Source organism: Apium graveolens, chromosome 4 (assembly GCF_009905375.1).
Source record: "Apium graveolens cultivar Ventura chromosome 4, ASM990537v1, whole genome shotgun sequence".
Lineage (NCBI taxonomy): Eukaryota > Viridiplantae > Streptophyta > Magnoliopsida > Apiales > Apiaceae > Apium > Apium graveolens.
Window position 1 is genome coordinate 75,270,586 of NC_133650.1, and position 23,511 is coordinate 75,294,096.

The window sequence follows — 23,511 nt, forward strand, 5'->3', positions numbered from 1 at the left end:
ATGAATCTGATGATATTGATGAACATTTGGCCTTTCTGTCCAGGAGGTTTGCAAAAATGAAGTTCAGGAAAAACACAAAGTTCACTAAGCCAAACAAAAACATGGTGGACAAAACAAAGTTCAAATGTTACAACTGTGGCATTAGTGGACACTTTGCAAGTGAGTGTAGGAAGCTAAATTCTGAGAAAAAGAAATTTGAACAAGTTGATTACAAAAAGAAGTATTTTGATTTCTTTTCCACGACCGCGTTGTCGGTGTGTCCATTTTTCCTTTCTCGCAAATGTCCCCCATTTATCGGCTTGCAATCATATTCTTTTTCGACACGTAATTCTACCTATCGCACGAGACTATTCTATTTCTTTTGTAATCGTCAGAGAACAGACTCGATGCAAGAGGAGAGTTTGTGAATAAGATTTGGATTGAAAACTGAATAGGGAATAACGCCACAAATGATTGGGAGAATTTGTAAATCAGAAAATTGAAGGAAGAAAAATGAGTGAAGAATGAGACAACCATATTCGTACTCAAGATGGCCAATCCTTCATACTATATGGCATACAACACATGATTAGGTGGCGTCCCACCCGACTCTTCGTCATTTCGACCAAGCGTCATATCACAATACTGTTGTCTCAATCAAGAATCCAGAATTTTAGAAGAGAAATAGTTCAAAAGGAATACAATCAATTTTCTTTCGTTTTCGCCTCATATAATTTATCAACAAAAGAAGCTCATACGTATTCAAAACTCGAGAAGAATATATGTTATCATATTTGTAAAAGAATAACATTATAGATCACCATTGGTCACCATCCACACTTCATTTACGTATGCCTCCAGGGACCATTCGGATGAGAGATTCACCGTTTAGGTTACGTTATAGCTTCATAATGTCTTCTGGAAATGCCTCCATATTCGAAGCTTTAATAATTCGATCATATCGCGTCCTTTCAAAATTTATAATCATTGCTCCCAGTCGCATTCAAGAATCAAGAAAAACGTATACTATCGTATTAGAATAAAGGATATCAGTATTGATCACCTTCCATGCTTCGCCTACATCTGCCTTCAGGATTGTTCGGATACAGGTTTACGGTCTAAGTCACCTCATTGCTTTGAAATGATGCCTGGAAATATCTTCACACCAATTGCTTCAATAATTTAATCTTAATCACGTCGTTCCGAAAGTTAAAATCACGGCTTCAGATTTCATCTATGTCGTGTAAAATACCCATTGATCACGTAATGCCTTTATTTTGTCGATAGAAATATGATTCTTCTCCAATCATCTGGAAGATTCTGCCATTTCCTTCAATCATCCTCCGTCTATTCAAATCACGAATCCCGTTAAATTTCAATAATTTCATAAATTGGGGTAAATAATATTTTAATATATTGATTCATTTATTGATTTTATTTAAACAACATTTACCTTCATTTTTCACATAAAACTTTAAACCTTTCTTCCTGTCAATGGTTCTACTTGATCCTTCGGACTAATAGTACTGAGTTTAAATCCATTATCTTTTTAGGTCATTTTCTGTTGGTAATAGCAAGAACATAGATAGTAATTCGACAACCAAAATGTAAAACTTATTTCATGCAAAATCTTTTAAAAGTTGATTAAGGAAATCTTTTCCAAAATTTTATTTTTAAAGTTTTAAAAATCAAATATTTGGTCGTCATTACTATATAAGTTACTTGCTATTTTTATGATTTACCCATGAACTGTCTAATTAAAAGAATGCCCATATAAGGGTCTCTTCACTTTGGCACTTCTTTCATTGTTCCTTGTAGTCTGCTCGCACTTATTGATTGACGAAACTTTATTTACCGTCGTATATCATTTTATTCCTAACTCGAACCCAATGCTAACGCCTGCCATTGTCTTTCATATTCTCGTCATCGTCCTTGATGTTATGCTTATAATCACGCATTCGATTCGATGTTCTGTCTGTAGATAGGGTCACATCTTTTTGCAAATCTTACCTATACCTAGTAAGTTAAATTACATTCCTCACGCAGCTCCCGATAAGTGATAAGAATCTTCTCGCAACGGTGGTGTCTTCGAAACGCGCAATGTTAGTTCTTCATCAGCTTCCATCCACTAGTTGTCTTCGACGTGGAACTCGTCCTAATACCTAGGTCAACTCATACTAAAGCTCACCTAGCATCTCTTTCACAAGTGCTCACAAAATCAATCGCATCTTCTTCAAAGCCACATGAAAAGTAGGGTAACATACCCAGTCTCCGTCAATCCGTCGATTCCTCATTATTGTATGATCTGAGAACTCAATATACCTATAATGTTGTGATATTCGCCTTACACTTTCCCAACGATCCTATCTTAGCAACTCCATCTCAGATCTACTAACCCTAATTCGCACTCAACTCAATTTATCCTGAGGATGCCTAGGGTCTTTCCTATCCTGTACGACCTATCATTTCTATCTTACTCTCACCTATTCTTATTTCAGTGACCAATAACCTGCAGCTCTGATACCAAAATGTAACATCCCAAATCCGGGGTCAAGATTTGGTGTCACTAAACAATCATTACATAAAATAAAGAAATAAATAAATAACCCCTTTAATCCGGATCGTTTACAGGTTATGGTATAAAACAAGAATCTAACCCTTTACAACTCACAATAACTAAAATACAAGTATAGATACCTTTGAACTAATGCTCTTATCACATTCTTTTAACACCTTCAACCTTTTCGCAGCGGAAATTTTTCTAACTCCTGTTGTCTATCGAAGCTATTCACTTTTTTCCTTATCTGTTTCTGGCATAAATAAGAATTTACAAAGCAAGAGTGAGCCAAAAATGCCCAGCAAGTATATAATTTTGAGTTTCAAACATTAATATCAAAGAAAACTTTCGGACAATATCTTAAAACAATGTTAAACCATTCTATTTATTTGAGTGAGCGAGCGAATAAACGTTGGTTGTCACCAGCCTTTAAATAAAATCCAAAAATGATAAGCGATTCCCCGATTCATCTCCTGAACCAGGGTTTTGTCCGGTTTTTGGAATCATAAAACCTTTTAAGGGAGAGTGTCGTCAATGGCGATCAACAACAAATTAAACTGGACACTAGTTCACACTTATACCCTGCTGATCAGTCAGGATACAGTGCAGATCTATACCTACCTGTATAGATCCAGTCGGGTCCCCAGGCACTACGGCCCATCTCAAGGCACCGGTTATGTTTCGGTCCTTAGGATTAAGTAAAACTCAATCCCCAAAATATCACTATCCAGCCCGTAGAGTGTTTTGATGTCAAATCATTTTGAATTTAAAACATCCCAATTCAGGGTTCGCAAATAACCCGAAAGAATGGGTATTTGCTCAAGAGAGCAATTAAATTATAGGAACAAGAATAAAAAGATCATGCGTAATCAGAGTAATTGCAACGAAATGTAAAATATTTAACTATTCTGAACTTAGAATAGGAGCGAATAATATTTGTAATATTTAAAAGAAGTTCAAAAATACTTGCAGTATTAAAAAAAATCAGGAATACTTGCAGTATTTAGAAGAAAGTTCGGGAATACTTGCCTCAATAAACTTCAATCGCTATTACTAGTTGACTTTGATTCGACTTGATCGTTTAGCTTTATCGTCAAACTACTATTCCATTCTGGATTCGATCCCGACACTCAGGTTCTTCGGTTGGAACTTCGTTGATCCCAACGTCTAATCACTAGATCAATCCTAGCCCACGTTACGTCTCGGGTCTTCCGACTAAGACCTACAGGGTTGGAATACCTTAATTCAGATAACCGCTTAACATGCACCACAATCCTATTCTACCCATACGATTTCATAACCCAACTCGTATTTATATGTATTATCGAAATGCATATAGCAATTATGGTTCACATCTTCGAAACTCGGTTCGGTATTTATTTTCAGAAAATACGTATATTTGTTACCTCGAAAATAGGGTAATCGATTACTTATAAATTATTTTGTGTCACTCGCAATTAAGTTTATACAATATAATCGTATATGGTTATTCGACGTCTTCGATAATTATAGGTTACGTTCCTGTATTTTCGGAATTATTTTCCCAAAAATCGGGCAGCGTCTCCTTTATTTATCGGCCTACCCGTCGAAACAATTCGACGTCAATCACAACACAAACGCAACACCAAACAATTCACAAATCAATTCATCAATCCCATTCACCGATACGAAGTTGTTTTATTACTTATTATTATTCGTTTTTGGTTTCGAAATTTATTTCACAAACAAATTTATAATTTTTTTATTTATAATTTAGGATTCAGAATTTATTCATCACGTTCCACCGTCGACGGCGATAAAATTCGCGGGTTCCCGTTTATAACGGACGTCCAACATGAATTTCACCGATTCGTTATATTATTTTTCTGCGGAAAATCATTAATTTATTATCATGAAACGAGTCAAATAATCCCTGCAGTAAACAAATAAAATATTAATAACAGTCCGATTAAACAGCCACACGCGCGTAACACGCACGCGCCCCCAATATCACAATCAGAAACCACAGAGCACCGGCGAAACAAGCCGGAAAATAAACAAACACAGAACCGACGATCAGGGCAACAGAACACAACGGTGTTCACAAACATAGAACACACACAACTCACACACACAACGCACACACGCACACAATCGCACGCACACACACACGATACACACACAAACACACCCACGCACACACGCATCCTGCACGCGCCACCGCTCGTCGGAAAACACCGGGAGGGCGGCGACGGCAGAAAGAAAAACACAGAAATAACACGCGCACCACATATACATACGTATATGTATATATATATATATATATTTACCGAGCAGGGAAGAAGAAAACGGCAGTGACTCGCCGGAAAAAGGGAAAAATGGCGGTACCAGAGGCACGGAGGCAACTGGCCGGAAAAGAAATAACGACAGAGAACACAGAGAACGAAGAAGGAACTGAGAAGGAGAGGGGATGAGAGAGAGATTTTTTTTTATGAGAGGAACAGAGAGAGTTCGAGAGATATCGAGAGAGGAGAAACAAATAATTGATGTTTATGTGTGTGTGTTTATCTGACTGCCACGAATCAATAAAATGATACACGTGTCCGGAAATTAATAATATGCCCCTGTCTCGATCGATTTAGATGCGATTTACAACTGAATTTTAATCAGGTCCGAAACAAAATAATTTTACAATGTTGCAAATATCCCGAACTTAACAAAACATAAATTTTGAAATTTTAAAATAAATTTTGGGGCGCAATAAATACCCGGATTTAGCGATCGAACGAAACAACGTGCGATTAAAAATACATTGAAATAAATCCATATTACTCTTAAAATATCATAATTATCCTAGAGTAAATAAAAAAAATGTAATTTTCATAATTTTAAAATAATTTCTTAAATGCAGTTTATACATGCTTTTATTAATTAAAAGAAACAACGCGCGAGTGAAATTAACCTCGAAAATTTCCAAAATAATTTTAAAACTGTAGAAATATTTAAAAGTTAATAAAATAAAATTTTCATGATTTTTTTAAACATCTTGGAATTAAATACTGATTTTATAATTAAGTGCAATTCAGAAAATCATTTAAAAATAATTAATCAATAAAATATTGATTTCTAAATTTTATAACTCTTAAAAATAATAAATAAAATTATAAAACAACTAAAATAATTTTAGGAGCAATTTTAGCATTTATGAGAATAAATATTCAATAAAATCATTTTAAAACGAATGATATTCATACAGCTCAATAATTAATTATAAAATTAACCTTTACGTCCAATAATTCACAAACAATTGACATCACAATAACACATAACTGACAGAACCATCACATATTTTATTTATTTAATATTTCGATAATTATATTTACATATCCGGTCCGAAATTAGGTTACTTAGCCGCTAAGTAACTGAAAAGACGATACGATTCTAATACCAAATTTGGATAATTATCAAAATAGAGCTTCCTATAAAATACTTTATACGAAATTAAGGTAATAATGTCTCGCCTTTTGAGAATATGGGTTCTTATCGATATATAAAATGGTTTGCGTATCGAAAATTTCACACTGGGATTCGTACAGGTCAAATCGTACCCCGAATCGAAAAAGTCAAAACATGAAAAGTGTTCAGAATTATCAGATTAGGTTAGGAAGGAGTTTTCGGAAGAGTTTCGGGTTGTAAAAACGCAAAAACGATTGAAGTGGGATAATTTCTGATTCTAAAAAGTAATTTTATAATTATGTAAAAATAATCATTGTTAATTCTATAAATCCTTATAAAATCATATGATTATTCAAAAATTACCAGAAAAATACCAAAAATTATCTAGATTTAATTCTGGATAATTGGAAATTAGAATATCTAAATTTTATTAGAAATAAACCTTCAAATATTATTATCCATCATCAAATAATTCACCAAAATTCACACAAAACTCACATAATAATTATTTATTGATAAAAATAATTACTTAATATTTCCCAGGCGTTACACAATCTATGCTAGATATCATACAATCATCACATACCAAGGTATTAAACAATTAACTAAAGAAATCTATAGTAAATCCGCTATGATCCCATGATCACAATTAGCCCATAATAGAACTCATCGTCACCATGGGTTCATACGAAAGCATGATAAAAACACAACGATATAAACTAATAAAAAATACTTAATAAATAATGAAGTACGTCACAAGAGTATTAAAATACAAAATATAAAGAAAACTAGCATCCACTGTTACAACGAATTAAAAGAATCACAAGATAAATGTATGCTTCCTCTTCTTCGTTGTTGCGTGCTAAAACGGTCTTCTTGATCTTCTTGCCTTCGCTCCTTGTTACTTGTTGTCGAAAACGTCTTCCAAGATTATTTATATAATAGCCCAAAAGAACCAGCGCTAACAGAAGCTCAATAGAACTCGAATTTTAAAAATTAGATTCTGAAAATCCGCACCCAAGCGGCCGCCTCCTCCTTCCAGGCGGGCGCCTGCTACCAGGCGGTCGCCTGCTCTCATCAGGCGGGCGCCTGCAACCCTTCTGGAAAAATTATTATTTTGCTTCTGTTTTTGCTGAATTCTTCGCACATCAACCCGGGACTGACTCCAAGCACTTCCTTAAGCTTATTTTGATGAAATCCACCTATTTAAGCTATTTATACCCTGAAATGCAAAAACACTAGAAAAACGCGTCAAATACACAAAATACTCAAGTTTAAGACACCAATTCAAGCTGTTATGAGACGCTCTAAGTGGTATAAAATGCCACTTATCAACAACATATATATTAGAAGGAACACAAACAAATACGAGATCCAATCTAACAGTGTGGAGTACACATATAAATCTCTATGATGACGAACAACCCATGTCCCAACTTATATTATTAATTAAAATATCATCAATGATCCATTTCATCTTCCATCTCGAGTCCGAACGAATTAATCTACGATGTAAGTCAAGAAATATAAGCAGTTCGTGTCCTGCTGTAGAGTCGACCATTGTATCAATGTGTGTCAGTTGATAGGGATCTTTGTGACAGGATTTATTTAAATATGTATAGTCAACATAAACTCGCCACTTGTCATTCTTTTTTTGTACGATCACGACATTTGCCAACCACTCTGGATAATCGACTTCACGTATCATTCCGTTCTTTAACAGCTTGTCGACTTCTTCATTGATTATCTTGCTTCTTTCTGGTCCAAACTTGCGTCTTTTTTGTTGAATCGGGGTGTAGTTGGGGCCAACATTTAGTTTGTGCGTAATAATGTCTGGACTAATTCTGGTGATATTATCATGTCCCCATGCAAACGCATCTAGTCTTGTTGTCAAAAAATCAATCAAGTTAGCTTCAATGTGAGGCGACACGTCCTCGCCTATCAGGACCTTTATATCTCCACTTGACAACTGTACCTCTGCTAGATTATCTAGCCCTTTTAGCTCGATAGTAGGTGGTTCTTTCTAAACATGTTGTATTGCGGGCTTTAAGCAAGTTTTATAGAACTCTCTCGACATAGCTTGGTCACCACGAATTTGTTGAACTCTCCACGGTGTAGGGAACTTCACCATTTGGTTTAGTGTTGATGGAACCGCCTTCATGTCATGAAACCATGCTTGTCCCAGGATTATATTGTAGGTAGATCCTCCATCAATGACCAAAAATTTCTGAAGCAAATTGATTCCTCCAGCATACGTAGGTAGGTGAATTTCCACCATAGTTCTTTTTGTCTCACCGCTGAAGCCAACGAGTGTGGTGAATCTTTTTTCAATATTTGATTATGTTAATCCCATTTGGTGTAATGTGTCGAACATCATTATATTGGCAGCACTTCCATTTTCCACCTATACTCTCTTTATAAGACAGTTTCCAATGGGCATGGAGATCACCAAACCATCATATTGGGGTGCTACGACATGTTTCATGTCTGATTCGTCGAATTATAAAACAACCGAATCATCTGTTGTGATGTCATCTCTTGAGACTTGTAATGCTTTTCCTCTCACTATCCTTTTAGCTTGCGAGTATGAAGCTCCACAAATTTCAGAACCACCAACGATGTAATTGATTACTTTGTGATGGGGTGGTGGTGGTAGCTTTGTGGGCGTCTTTTCTCTTTGGACGTGATTACTTTTGTGTGATGACATATATTCTGTTAGGTTCCCCTTCTTGACCAGAGTTTCTATCTCCTTTTTCAATGCCACACAGTCATTAACTCTATGCCCGTAGTCTCCGTGGAACTCACACCATAATTTTGAAACATGATTCGATTTGGGCTTATTGGTCTTTGGGGGCCATCTGACATCGTTACCCAGTTTTCCAAATTCCTTAACCAATACAGCGGGCGTCAAGTTAAAATCATAACTGTCAAACGTGGGTGGCAGATTGGGATCTCTTCTCCAATCGGCACGAGTCTGTAACGTGTTTACGTGTTATTCTTCTCGTGTGCTGTGAGAGTACGACTTGTAATCCCTTTTTTAGTCTTTGAGTCTTGACATCGTGACCTTTCTACTCAGCCGATAGTACTTATCCACGTCTTCCCACTTGTCTTCTTATAGGCGTACCTGCACCATGGCTTTAGCTTGGACGACATCCATAGTCTTGCATGGATACTTTGTTAACTCATCGTATAACGGCGAGTCACTTTATAATCCTCTTCTAAATGCCTCAATTGCCGTAGGGGTGTCACATTTTGTTATAGTGACTTTTTCTCTGTTGAACCTGGTCAAGTAATTTCTCAGAGGTTCTCGATACTTCTGATAGACCTTGTATAGATCACTTGTGTTTTTTTCGAATTATTTGCTACTCGCGAACCGTAGGTTAAACGAGTCTTCCAATCTAGTAAACGTCCTGATGCTCCCATTTGGTAATTCCACGAACCATTGTAGAGTTGGTCCAATTAACGTCGACCCAAAGCCTTTGCACATACAGGGCTCTCTATATTCCCCAGGTATAGGCACTGTAAACATTCGTTGTTTGTATTGGGCAATATGTTCTTGAGGATCTTTTGAGTCGTCGTACTGTTTCATGTGAGGAACTATGAAGCATTTTGGAATTTCGACAAGAGCAATATGGTCTGCCAAATGAAAATCGGCATAGCTCATCGGGTTCGCCTTTTCCAGAGGTCTCGGAACATCAGGGATCCGTTGAATCATGTCTTTTACCTCTTGCAGTTCTTTTTTGACTGACTCGGGTATTTCAGTCCTTGATCTAGACTTCCTATATTTTGAATTCCTCCTGTCATTACTCTTTTTAGATTGATCGTCATGATGGCTTTCATCTTGTTGATCAGTGTTTGTTTGTGTCTCTAAGATTTTTCCATCTTTATTCGTCAGAATAACATCATCATCGTTTGCTTGGCGTTCTTCTTCTCCTTCATCATTGAACAGTCGTCGTGCAACAACTTTACTCGTTCGTCGACTTCTGCTCTTGTTGTTGGATTTGATCGTCGTCAGTTCTTTCTTCAAGTCGTTGTTCTCAGATCGTAGAGTTTCCATGTCAACTTGTAGCTTCTTCACGGCTGCCAGTAATTCAATGTTGCCTTCTTGCTGTGAGTCTTCCTCTTGTTGTGGAGTGTCATCGGCCATGTTTATCAATCAATCAGTTTTTAGGAAAATTCCCACAGACGGTCCAAACTATTTTGGGTGCTTTTGGGGTTTAATTCTAAATATATGATCAATGCTTAAATAATATATGAAAATGTATATACTGATTCGATAAAATAATAAGAATTGGTGACCCGAAAAACTTTTAGAAAGAAGAAAAATCGCGGATGGGAATCGTACCCAGCCAAAAGTGATGCCACTATCTTTTGTTTAATACAATAATGTTCTTCTTTTTGAGATACAAGAAGTGTGTTTTGCTTGTATATATTACATTCTCATTTATACACATAATTGTTAAGCATTTTCCAGTAAAGTTTCCTTCTTTTTCTATAATGAGTTGATGCTCTTTTCAAATCTTCATTCCCTATTAATCGGAACCACCTTCCCATGTTTATCACTTAATCATCTATTATTAACTTGGCTAATTGCGTTCCGTTGAGTTGCACCCTCCCGATCGTCATGTCCATCTTTACGTGTCCCCACGTCCAAGTTTACATGTCATGTCGATAACAATAAAAAAATTTGGTTACAACATAGTTGTAAATGATTCTGCCTTCTTAGTTGTTTTTCCGCAAATTTCTTGTCTCCTGGTCCGGCTAGGTTCCGTCTTACTGTAGGTTTTCTGATTGCCCTGCAGATTTTATTATTTCTGCAGTTTTTTCCTCCCTTTTTTTCTACTGACATTTAAGATTTGAATTTTCATCAATTATTATTCCCAGACACATCTTTGTAACAATTTGTCATGCCAAAAAAAACTTTGGGGGACTAATGGTAGTAATCCTGAAGCTGGGAAATGCAATTCATCTCATATTCTAGAGCTGAACAATTCTGTTGTTTATCTATGACTGCTCAGTTTGTTCATTTATTTTGTTTTCCTTTTACGTCTTTGCTAAATGACTTTTAAGGTTTCTGCTGATTATTTTGTCAATTGATGTTTATTACAGTTGTAATAACTTAGTTGTACTACTTGAACAGGAAATGCGTACAAGTAAATATTTTATTGAGGTCAACTTTGTTTATTAATTCAGTCAATTGCAAATATCTGAACTCTCCACAATTCCGGCCAATATTGACGGAAATATGGCCAATGTTCTCATACATGGATGGTTGAATCAGATTTTTTTCGAATATTTGTGATAGGTGTGTATTTTCGCTCACTTGAATGGTTTAATTTGTAATTGATTCTATGTTGTACATATATAAACCTAGCCCACTGTAGAATAGTCAGCCCAACAACAGACTTCAACAGCCTCTAAGATATCTCAATTTCTCACAGAGTTTACAAGTAAAAACTAAAAAGCTAATGAGCCAATGTAGAATGCAGTCAAAGAAGATGCTCTACTGTAATGCGATAAACATTAATATTGTGAATGAACCGAAAACCCGCTAATTATAGGAAACTCGGAGATGAGTCCGGACTCCTGACCCCTAACGTCCGGCATCCCTAGGTTTTATTTAGAGGTTTTATTTATCTAATCATATGCCAATGGAAAACAATTGCAAGAAAAGGTTGTCACAAATACTGGACTGAGTGAACGATTCTGGTAATTACACAGAAATTAGATCTGCAGTACATCATGATTCGTATATGTGTTCTCTATGTATATTTGGATACATGTGTCTGATGAATGAGCTCACTCATATTCATCCAAGAAGAACCTCCTTCCACGGCCTTCATAGCCAACTCGCCAACCTCTTCCACTCTCTTCCTCACAGTCTTCCCCATTTCTCCCTCCATCAACTCTCTCACCGTTCTCTCCAGGCCTTCTCCCTTGACGAAACCTCTCATGCTCCCATCACAAGTCTCCACCATCAGCCCTATCTTAATCTCATCCACCACAATTATCGCATTCAATGGTTGATCTGCCCCCATAGGCCAAGCCAGAATAGGAACCTTTGCACATATGCTCTCCGTCACTGAGTTCCACCCACAGTGACTCATAAATCCTTTCACACTCTCATGCCTCAGAATCCTTCTCTGATCAACCCAGTCTTTTACCACAATCCCTCTCCCCTTAACTCTCTCCACAAACCCTTCGTCTAATTCTTCATTATTTCCCACCACCCACAGAAAATTAACTCGTGAGTTTTCTAGCCCAATCTTAATCTCTTCACTCTGTTCCTTTGTAACTTCCGCCTGGGACCCAAAAGCTACATAAAGAACCGCAGTTTCTTTCTTCGTTTCTAGCCATTTCATCCACGGCTGCTCTTCCTGGCTGACTAATTTTCTTGGCAGTGGCTCGGCCAGGCATAGTGGACCAAGACACCATGCTTTAGGCTTGCGCTCTTTGTTCCAGAACTCCAAGAACCTAGGTTCAAGCTCGCTGCAGCTGTTAACTATAGTACCGTTGCTTTTCAATGCAGCATCAAGTTGATCTACAAAGAATTGGGAACAAACAAGGTGGGGTTCAAAATGATTTGTTGTGAGCTTAATTGAAGGAAAATTTGGATGTACAACTATTTCATTAGATTTCGTCTCCAAAAGAAGTCCTTGACGTTTCAAAACAAGATCGTCATAAATTACTGTTGTGAACACATTCCAACCGCCAAAAGATAGTCGAGGAATACCAAGCTTGAAAGCTGCATCGAGTGTCCAACCAAGAAACAGGTCGGTTACCATAAAATTGATAGTTGGAAGTTCTTTTAATACCCGCTCAAAGTCTGCTTGCATTAACGGAGTGGAGGTGAGGAAGGGGAGAAGTAAAGACCGGGACGGAAGTTTGTCGGTGCTCTCAACCCCAGCTGGTATGCCAGGGACATTGGGAAAAGGAAGATCAACAATGTTGGCTGTGGTGTTTGAGAGTGACTCAAAGATGAATGCGCGGTTAGCAGGGGTGGTTAAAAATGTAACTTGGGCACCATGTCGGAGAAATAGAAGAGCTAATTGAATGGTAGGTATAGTATGGCCTTTTGCCATAAAAGGGAACAACACAACATGAGGAGATGAACCAACATCATGAGTATCACTTTTTGAACTCATTTTTCCTCTTGAACTCTTTTGCAGATTACAACTTAGAACTGCATAAGATTAAAAAGCAGTTCCTATTTACATATGTTGGACGGCAATGGAGTTTACAAATTCACCTTGCTGTCAAGTTGAACTATACGTACACGGTTCATACATAAACTAAAATGTGTATTCAATAATGTACAAATTTAAGATCCGTATCCATGTTTTCAAAAGTAGTTGTAGATAACTGCTCCACATTTATTTTTTTGTTAAACAGGCTGGGGACTCGTGGGTCGACCATTATTATTTGATAATGATTGTTTGTTTGAGGGTGTTAACATTTTCACCCCCCTCCGGAACCCGGATCCGTTCTGTAGAACTAGCAGATATGGCACGTTAACTTTGATGTAACCTACCCATCTTCCAGGGTCAAATTATCCTAAAATCACTTTTACATGCCTAATTTGCAGTTTGTATCACTAACCCGATTAAACCACAACCTTTATTCCTACTAATCTATAATATACCGTCATACAACTACTAGCATACGGTTTCTTGAGGTAAAAGAAACCAACTATGATACATATATATCATCTATAATATACTCCAAATTTACAACTACAAAAATTTACTAATTTAGATAATTCATCTATTACTACTTTCTTTTTTCTTTCTAACTGTTATAAAAATAATTTGTATTGAGACAGTAGAGGTAAATTTGTATCAATAAATTTGTGTCAAGAAGCTGAGTTTCAACAGTGGTAAATTTAAATATGCCCTTATTTCTGTGATTTTACCTCAATCATTCTCTCTATCTTTTCTGATGCGTTCTACTGTGTAAAGTTTAATGACGAATTATGATGGTAGATATGGATATAAGATTGCAAGGACTTGAAAATATATGGTTAAACACATTTATTTGTGTTCATATATTTGATGGTATGTAATGCAATTTAACTTGATACATTCCACTGGACTATTTTCGGAAGAATAGTACTTCTGTTTTGTTATAAAAATTAGAAATGCTTATACCCTTTTCCCCGACTACATTACAAAGTTAGACCTATTAATGCCACCAGTAAAAGAAGTGTTAAGATTAGGGCCAAGATCTACAATCTTTAGCACCTTAATTTACTACAGCAATTATTTAACCATGTTAAACTCTGGTGTTGAGAACCAGACTTCAAACAGATCGAAAGAAATTTCTAAAGCCTTTCTGACAACGTATAGTATAAAAACCATAATATGGTCTGTGTATATATATATTAAACTCAACCAGTGAAGAATATGTAGCTAAACTACATGCTTAAACAGCCTCTCCATTGTCTCAATACTCTAAAAATATATACAAGTAAAAGCCAATGAACCAATATCGAATGAAGTAAAAGGAGATAATAACATAATAATTTGATAGAAATCGCATACTTGCTAGGGACCCGTAGCAAGTCCCTCCCTTGCCACACTGGTCACGCGAAGGACAGATTGAGCACTTAAAGGCGAAAGGTTTGATTGACAGAACTTTTCCCAAGAATTTTGGTCTTGGTTCTCGGATCTGGTAGCTGCTGATGAGATTTGTGATTTCTCGTGAACACTCTGCAACTCCAACAGAAGAGTTCTAGCAGCTTCCCTGGACTCGGGAAGCTGGTCACTGAGCTGTAATGCAGCTACATGGATCAATTTATCAATCCCATACGTCTCCACACCATCAAATCCCTACAGGTATGCATGAAATTAATACCCCGTGCATTTATTACCTCTCAAAAAGCTCAAAAAGATACTAATTTAAAATAATGCCCAGTATGTAGCATGAAACATGATACAATATCAAACTAAAAATGAGCTTGATCAAGCATAAAGTAGACAGATCATATGAAGCTGACTGTTTTTGTTTCAGTTACATAGCTATAGATTAGTACTCCCTCCATCCCATTTTAATAGTCCACTTTGCAAATTTCACACATTAAGAAATAGATAATGCAATGTCTTTTTTTAGTTTTCACACAATTATATAACTTAGTTTTTATACATTATATTACTTAAGAGTAAAGTAAGTGTGTGTGTGTGTGCACACACACAAACACACACAAGTCATTAAATATTGTGCATTTTAAATTTCTATGCAAGGATATATATGAGGAGGGTCTTGTGACTTAATTTAGTCAATAATTTGAAACTATAAAATTTGCATTGGATAGAGAACATGACAAATATTTTGAGAAATATTTTTTTCACAAAGTGGACTATTAAAATGGGATGGAGGGGGTAATCCATTCCACATCTATATAGTTTAATCAATATAAAACAAGTAGAGGAAGAATGGCAAGACACTTAAGTAAAACAAAAAGGTAGAAAGAGAAGTTTATCAAGAATAGTCCTTTTGTTTTCCTAAATTTATTGCATATGACTGATTGCAAAAAAAAACACGAGAAATATACCAGACAAGGGCGAATGCCAAAGAAGGAACAAAAAATCCGATGGTATAAAAAATTTACGACGACTTTTTCTGTTGAATATAAATCTTGGTTGACAGAAAAAACCTGAATCACGAGCAAGTGCTAGTTTTAATAATTACAGGAGGTATCAATTGAACCAGATTTAAAAACATCAAATAAGAGGAAACTTGGGGAATCTATAAGTACAAAAGATATTTATATAAAGAAACGTAGAGGAGGTTATAGTGATGCGTTTGATGTGACCACTCTTTATAATAAAGTTGGGAAATCTATAAGTACAACAGATATTGATATAAAGAAACATAAAGGAGGTTATAGTGATGCGTTTGATGTGACCATTCTTCATAATAAAGTTCTTAAAGAAATTATGAAATTTCTTACCAGTCGAAGAACACTGCGACAAAAGCACATTGACGCCTTTGCTCGAATACGAGGATTTTTGTGCTTAAGATAAGTTTGCAACTTGGGTAACAACAAAACTGGCGAGACCCAAGTAGTCATGGCTATTAAAGTTTTTTCAGCTGCTTCACATACAAATCGTTTGTCCTGTGAAGACTTGAGAAGAAGTTGGACCAGCTGACCAAGAATATTGTGACGTTATTAAAACTAAATTAAAAACAATCACACTAATGAAGTAACAAGTATTTCTAAAAAGAGTGTAGACTTGAGAAGAAGTTGGACCAGCTGACCAAGAATATTTTAAGGTTATTAACACTAAAAATAAAAACAATCACACTGATGAAGTAACAAATATTTCTAAAAGGAGTTAGTTACCAGTGGATCCAGCGAATCAATGATACGATCATTATATGCCTTAAAAATATCCGCTGAAGTCATAACTGCAGTTTTGCAGACAGCACTTCTTGGGTTCTTCAAGGATTTCACAACAAGTGATACTACATTCCCCCTATTATATGTAAAGAAAACATTCTACTCAATGAATAACCTGTAAAGACATCTGTATTATGAATTTTTGCATAAATCTTTAGGTCATGGACAAATGAAACTTACAACATGTCGCTTAACAATTCCTTGTGGAACAGTGAAAACCGCCTTACATTATTGAGGGCCCCACAGACGACAACCCAGTCTTTTGACTCTAGCTCAGCTATGAGAATCTGGAAAAGTAACCAAAATTTTATGAAACCCAATAAAGAAATAGTGATGCAAAACAATAGATTTGAAGATACATAAAATGTAAAGTTTAAGCTACACTCTCGCCTCAAGACTTGTGTTGGGATCTTCAACATCATCCAGATTCTCAGATTCAATGTATTCTACTTCTGCACTAGCTGCCTCTGCCCCATTTCCATTAGGAGATATTTCAACCAAGGGGCAAACTGATTTCGTTATTTCTTGAAGTTTACCATCATTATGTTCAATCTGAGGCTTGTGGAAGGCCCCTTTCGGGGAGTTCTCAATTTGCTTGTGAGATTCAGGTATCTTGATGAGATCGCTGAGCGCGTTATCCGACATTACTAAAGGTTTTAAGAAGGCAAGGCATAAAAAAGACTGATGTAATCAGTAAGAGAATACAGTCGCAGGACTGACTCAGTAAAGAGAAAAACAAAGCAAGCATGTAAAGAAATCATCTGTAGAGTTGCATACTTAGTTTGAATTGCAGCAAATTCAATATTTTTCAAACATGTAGGTAGAAAAAATCCCAGATCCCACAGATGAACTTCAACTTATGTGACCGAATTAGGGATGCATACACATTAAACAAACCACAAATTAAGGAACAAAATGAGCTTAAACAGAAAACACCAAAACAACTGGTCTTTATCTTAATCAAATAGCCATAGGTCTAATATAACTAAATTAACAGAAACAAGTGGTCTTTATCTTCTTCAGATAACGACAGGTCTATTATAATTATAACAGAATAAACCGAAAGAACTGGTCTTTATCTTAATCCAATAACCACAGGTCTTGATAAATGGGAAAATGTAATGGAAGCTTCAAAACTAAACAAATTCGGCATACACATTACACATCAAACAACACACAGTTCGATATATTATCTATAATAATCAATCGCCCTGTAATCAGCATCTCAACTAGTCCATTTCCATAGTTTTGAGAAAATAACTATCTTTAGCATTCATTCCTAGCCTACTCAAAGAACCGACGATAAACAAATTAGGTCATATGGTAATGGCACTCGTAACAAATATGAATATCAAGGTCAATCCATCCTACTGTCATTGAAGTGCTTAACCGTAAGTTGTAACAAACACCAAAAGGTCAACGATCGCCATCACTTCCATTACATTTCCTCTAGTGTGTCTTAATTACCTACATATACACTCAAGTAAACATCGTCTCACACTGTAATCATAACCTACTACGTTAGCCAACAAATCTCAATACGAGTCAATGGCATTCTCTCTTACATTTACGGAAACGACTCCAAAACAACGACACTTGTACTTAATCTTCTCAACTTAATTAAACCTACTGTAGTACTCATTCAATTCAGTTTATGACCTCTTTCAAACTACAATACATAAAATGACAACGCTATATACACACCGGATCATGTAAAGCAATACACGGAAACAGATCTGTAGCGCAATATAACAGAGTTCAGATTACAGGTGATGCTAAAATGCCAAGTAATTCTCGTAACTTTGTACTTAAAGTTCACACTAATCGAGTTCACTACAAAAATCAAACCCTAGGTCAAATCTCTTTCACAATTTATCAGTAAACAAGTAAAATTAAAACAATAAATACATACATTTCATGAAATAGGAAAAGATAACATTAACCTAATTGAAAATGCGAGTTGTAAAATATACATTAAGTGGAGAAAAGATGCCAGAGTAACAGGAGATAGATGAAGAAGATGCTTCAGTGTTATGTTCGGTGGATTATATTGAATGTATGCGTGTATGTATAGATAGAGAGAAATGGAGAGTGAAGAATTGTAGTGAGAGAGAGAGAGAGAGAGTATGTAACCGGCGAGAGTAGAAGACAAAATTACGCCGGTATTAAATAATAATGACCCCAACCTGGGCCAGCCCAGCAGGCACGGATATTACATGTGGCGGAACACCTGCATGGATCCATTAAATTCAATTTTTTTTTTATCTCTGTACCTTATTCCCAAGTTTTTTTAAAAAAAAGGATGCCAAGGCAAAAATAATAAAACAAGTAAAATAATTTCACTTTTCCCTGTTATTATTCTTCCGAGTTTTTTTTTAAGTAATAGGAAATAAATAGTCATGAATGCAAATTTGACATATTTTCATTCTAAAATTTTTACTCAAAAAATGAGATCAAATTATTTTATCTTGTTATCACTTCCGTTAAAAACTAAACTCAGTGCTATTAATTTCGATTTCAACTTCCAATCCTGTCCTATTATATAATATCCCGTAATTTTTAGAATTAGATTAATAATATAATAATAGAATAAAAAGGATTAAAATTGAATAAAAATTTGGATTTAAAATCGGTTTAGAATAACGGGCCTAAAATTTGGATCAGATTCTAATATAGATAACTTGCAGGTTAAGATATAGGGTTTAGTATCGTTATAAATAGATCCTATTCGTCTTCCTCGCCTTAATTATTAAAATTCGTAGTTCTTTTTCTCTCAAAATCAGCAGTCTTGTAAAATTCGTAGAAAATTCATCGTAAGTCGGAATTCAATGATTCAGGACTTTTCCGAAAGGTCTCTTCGTTCTCTACAAGTTTCGTGTTTTCCAAGATAACATTGTTTGGTAGGTCAAAAATAGTAAATTCAGATCTGATCAGGTTTTGAGGTGAGTACTTTTTGGCTTACTTTTATTTTCGGAAAAGTTTTGATACTCTGATTTTTGAATTTCGTATAAGATATAAGAATTCTGTTTCGAACTGTATAAGATATAAGATACGAGAATCTTTTGAAAATTAGTCTCTACATTTTTGAACTCGTTCGTAATTTACGCTATAGTTCTGGAACTAGCCTTAGATACCCTTATTAGGCGCACAAGTGTGCAACTTTAGATACCTATTAAGGGCGCGTGATTATTGAACTTTAGATGCCGACAACTGGCAAAGTGTGGTAAATAAGAATAAGAATAAGAATAAGAATTAGATGCCGGCTACTGGCAAAGTGTGGCCGTAGATCAAGACTGTGGTATTTATAAGAATTATTGTTTCATTCTGTTTTATTCTGTCATGATCTGTTATAAAATCTGCTCTGTTCTGTTTTATATTCTGAATTTTAAATTATAAAACTTTGGGTTGGATCTATTTTTTTTTACAAAAACTATTATTGTTTTGAGAAAAAATGTTTATTAAAACACCCATTATTTTCCGGTTAAATAGTTAGTTAATTTGTACTTGCTGAGTTTTGTAGCTCACCCCTTTTACTATTTCAGGTTTTGTCTAAGAGTTCGAGTTGAATAGCATTCAAGTTTGAGGACTTAGAATTGGAGTAGATTGAGCTTTCGGACTTCCGTTAGCTGCGCTTTCGAATCCCACGGGAGGATAATTTATGATCATGCCTCCTGAGCCAGAGCATGTCGGTTAAATGCGGTTTACCTTGGTTCACGTGATTTGCAGGCTATTGCGTGAGCCCGTGAGGTTTACCTAGTGCGCACCCGAAGGTTAGCAGCTGCGGGTTCCCTACGATAAAATAATAATAATAATAAATAAATATTAAAATTAAAAATTACTATTTTATTATCCGAGTTTTTAATCGAGTACTCTTTCCGAGTACTTCCCGATTATTCCGAGTACTCGTTATTCAATGCATTTGCCAAGTCGAACCGAGTACCGATTTTTAGAACACTGTCTAGCTCACACAAGAGGCCAATAATATCACTCCAAAATAGGAAGGTTAAATCCTTTCTAGATCATTCATATTTCTCATATGATTCATAATATACATGAAGTCCACTTTTATCATTAACCGATCAAAGGCAACTTTTAATATAATCAAAGTATATTAATCATCGTATAGAAATATAATAATTTCAAATCTAAGGATCATTACATCATCATTACTGTGAGAAATTGCTTATGACACAACAGACATGTAAAATCATCATATGTGAGAATTGGGTCTATCCAGCACCATGTATATTTACATATGCCTGTGTTTTCGATTTTAGTATCACAATACCTATGATCAATGAGATGTGATCATCAGTCAACAAACACATTAGTCTTAATGTATTATTATTATCCCTTAATAATAATACTCGTCTAGGGATATTTAGGAATATCGATATTATTCACATAATCTCATTTCTAAGTCACGTACTTAGAGATATATAACATATCATATTCCAATGACACTTATTAATCTAATATTTATATCGCTGTAAATTAAGACATAATGAATTATAAAAAAAAATCGATAGAGCATAAACATTAATAGTCCAACTGTCATAAAGAAAATATAATAGTATTGTCTCTATGGTACAAACACTAACAGTTTAACATTCAAAAAATCCAAATATATTCCTCGGATATCTTTTAAACTTGAAACTTAGGATTTGTCATTCATATTTTGCCTTCTATCATGTCGATTAATTTCTTAATTTTGAATGACTTTTTTTCGGGACCCTTAAAATTGATATGTAATTGATTTATTGGTCAGTTAAAAGTCATAGAAAATGATTTTCAAGTTCAAATTTTTTCCATGTTCTTCTGGGAACATTTATAGAAGTTCACCAAATTTCATAATTTTTCGATGATTTTTTAATTTTCGTTAAACGCATTTTTAGTCGTCGATAAGCGCACCGGCCCATTTTTATTCATTCGTTAAATGTTAAAAACTTCCCAAACTTTCCAATTCAGAAAATTTGAATCTTTAAGATCAATATTTGAGTTTTCAACTTTGTCCCTTAGTCACTTTTATAAAAATTAGAAGTGAGCTTACTTTTCTAGCCAAAAAGTGCATGAATGTTGACTATAAAAAGTCTCTTTATCCCTCATTCCTTCAAGCCTTGGTGACCCAATGTTATGCTGATAAAAATACTCTGGAAACACTCTCTTTTCAGTAGCCAAAGTTACAAAAATGCTTTTTTGGGTTCAATTCATCTTTTGTTCTTGAATTTATTTGTGTAATATGTTTCGGGACCATCGTAGATAGGGCTGAGCAGAAATCCGAAAAAATCCGAATCCGAAACTGAAACCGCTAAAAACCGTTAAAATCCGAACCGCAAAAATTCAATCTGAAACTGAAACCGTGAAATTAAAAATCGAAACTTAAACCGATTATCTGGGTTCTGTTATAGGTAAAAAACAAACCAAAACCCCCCCCCGATCTGAACCGATAATTTAAAATAAATAAATAAATAATATATATTTAATATATATATATATATATGTGTTTTAAAATTAATAAATACATATATTTTTTAACAGAAGTTAAAAGTAGTTATAAGTTTATAACTTATAAGAGTGTCGGACGGTTGGACTGGTGTTGGAACTTGGAATGGATTGGGCTCCTGAACACGGGCTTCATCTTCAGATATTATCACCTGAACTTGCTGTTTGTGGTATTTATTATCTTTATTCTTGTTTTGTAGTATCTTGTTTATTCAATATCTGCTACATATTTTGTGTTTCTTTGTTTTAGTTTTATTTTATGAATGGATTGCCAAGTATGTTCATTTATTCTGTAAACTAGGTGAAAAATTGAGTTTCGCGCGGTTCGGAGAATTTTTTAAATAATTATATAAATAAAGATGTAACAAATATGATATCAAGGATAATGAATAGAAATTAATTAAAAATTTCATAAAGTTTCAAGTCTCGCCAAAAGTGTTATAATACCTCATATGTGATCACATTTCTAAATCATGTACCAAGCTAGGGAAGCAAATTTCCCTCTGATGATTCAGTTATGTTGCGTAGCAAAAGACTAATCTTTCGTTTATTTCTCAATATTCAGCCGCAGAAAATATCTATCATACTTGTTGATTATTCACACTTATATATCATATGAACAACATATTTTTTTAGCATTTGTCTTGAGGTTGAACAACTCATACTTATAGCTTAATGAGTTAATTCACCAACAAAAACAAACACTACTACAGTCTACATTAAGTTTTTGACATTATCGATATACCAGTGATGTTGGCCTATTTATAAAAATTGAGATGGCATTGTTAACCATTTTTTAAATATTAAAAAGGTTATCAAACTGCTAAAAATTTGGGTAAAAAAATTGTATTTATTTACTCCATTAAACGTCATACCCATTTTTAATTCTTGGCACACATTTTCAAAAGCATACTTAGAACTAATCTCGATTCCTTATATTTTGAATATAAATTGAGTAGTAATGATGTTAATGAGTCATAATAAGTTTTTCATTCGTATGTAGACCGGTTTAAACTGTATTACTAAATAGTAAGTTCATAAAAGTACTAAGGCGTAAGAGAAGATTAATAAATTCAAAGAAACTATCTATTCCTAATAAACTATTTATAAAAATTAAAAGGTATATTAAGAAGATGAGTTTGACTCCAAAAAAATTATTTCATACAACAGCAAAATACTTTTAAGTTTAAGCAACATCAAGAGTCTTGGATCACTATGTTAAGCCGTTAATTGTTTTATATTAGCGCATCAGCAGAACATCGGATGTCGATTGCCCAAAAGTAATGTTAAGCCAACAAAATGACCATTCTAAATTGTAAATCAATCTCGACCATGACTGTCTAAATCCTTTATACAATTTAAAGGAGCGTAAGTTATTTTATCAAAATTTTGTCTACACTTTATAGAACGCATTTATATAATATCATTTTTCCACCAAAAATACAGGTATGATATTTCAAATATATTCACAAGATAAAAAGCCTTTCCTATACCAAAATGACATGTGAAAAAAATACTCATGTTAGGTTAGGATTAGCTGTAAACACCAAAAGAAACACCTTAATTATGTGCTAGCTTATATGAATGTAAAAAATATAGGATAAATAACCTTTTTAGCAAGAGAATCATCAAGCTGCTT

General features: G+C 34.8%; 2 protein-coding genes across 3 annotated transcripts; both read right to left on the reverse strand.

Annotated features, from left to right (window-relative positions):
- Positions 1 to 11,270: 11,270 nt before the first annotated feature.
- LOC141718070 (UDP-glycosyltransferase 90A2-like) lies at positions 11,271 to 13,285 on the reverse strand. Its single transcript, XM_074520426.1, has one exon. It carries the CDS (start codon positions 13,114 to 13,116, stop codon positions 11,734 to 11,736), a length of 1,383 nt encoding a protein of 460 aa, XP_074376527.1. The 5' UTR covers positions 13,117 to 13,285; the 3' UTR covers positions 11,271 to 11,733.
- A 1,026-nt stretch (positions 13,286 to 14,311) lies between these two features.
- LOC141718071 (uncharacterized) lies at positions 14,312 to 18,517 on the reverse strand. 2 transcript variants are annotated; one of them, XM_074520427.1, is made up of 6 exons: positions 18,344 to 18,517; positions 16,761 to 17,017; positions 16,551 to 16,657; positions 16,314 to 16,446; positions 15,921 to 16,115; positions 14,312 to 14,799 (listed from the first exon to the last, which is right to left on the reverse strand). In XM_074520427.1, exons 2-6 carry the CDS (start codon positions 17,013 to 17,015, stop codon positions 14,515 to 14,517), a joined length of 975 nt encoding a protein of 324 aa, XP_074376528.1. In that variant the 5' UTR covers positions 17,016 to 17,017; positions 18,344 to 18,517; the 3' UTR covers positions 14,312 to 14,514. The 2 variants fall into 2 exon arrangements, with proteins under 2 accessions (XP_074376528.1, XP_074376529.1); XM_074520428.1 differs by having other exon boundaries at positions 18,314 to 18,517.
- Between the last annotated feature and the right edge of the window lie 4,994 nt (positions 18,518 to 23,511).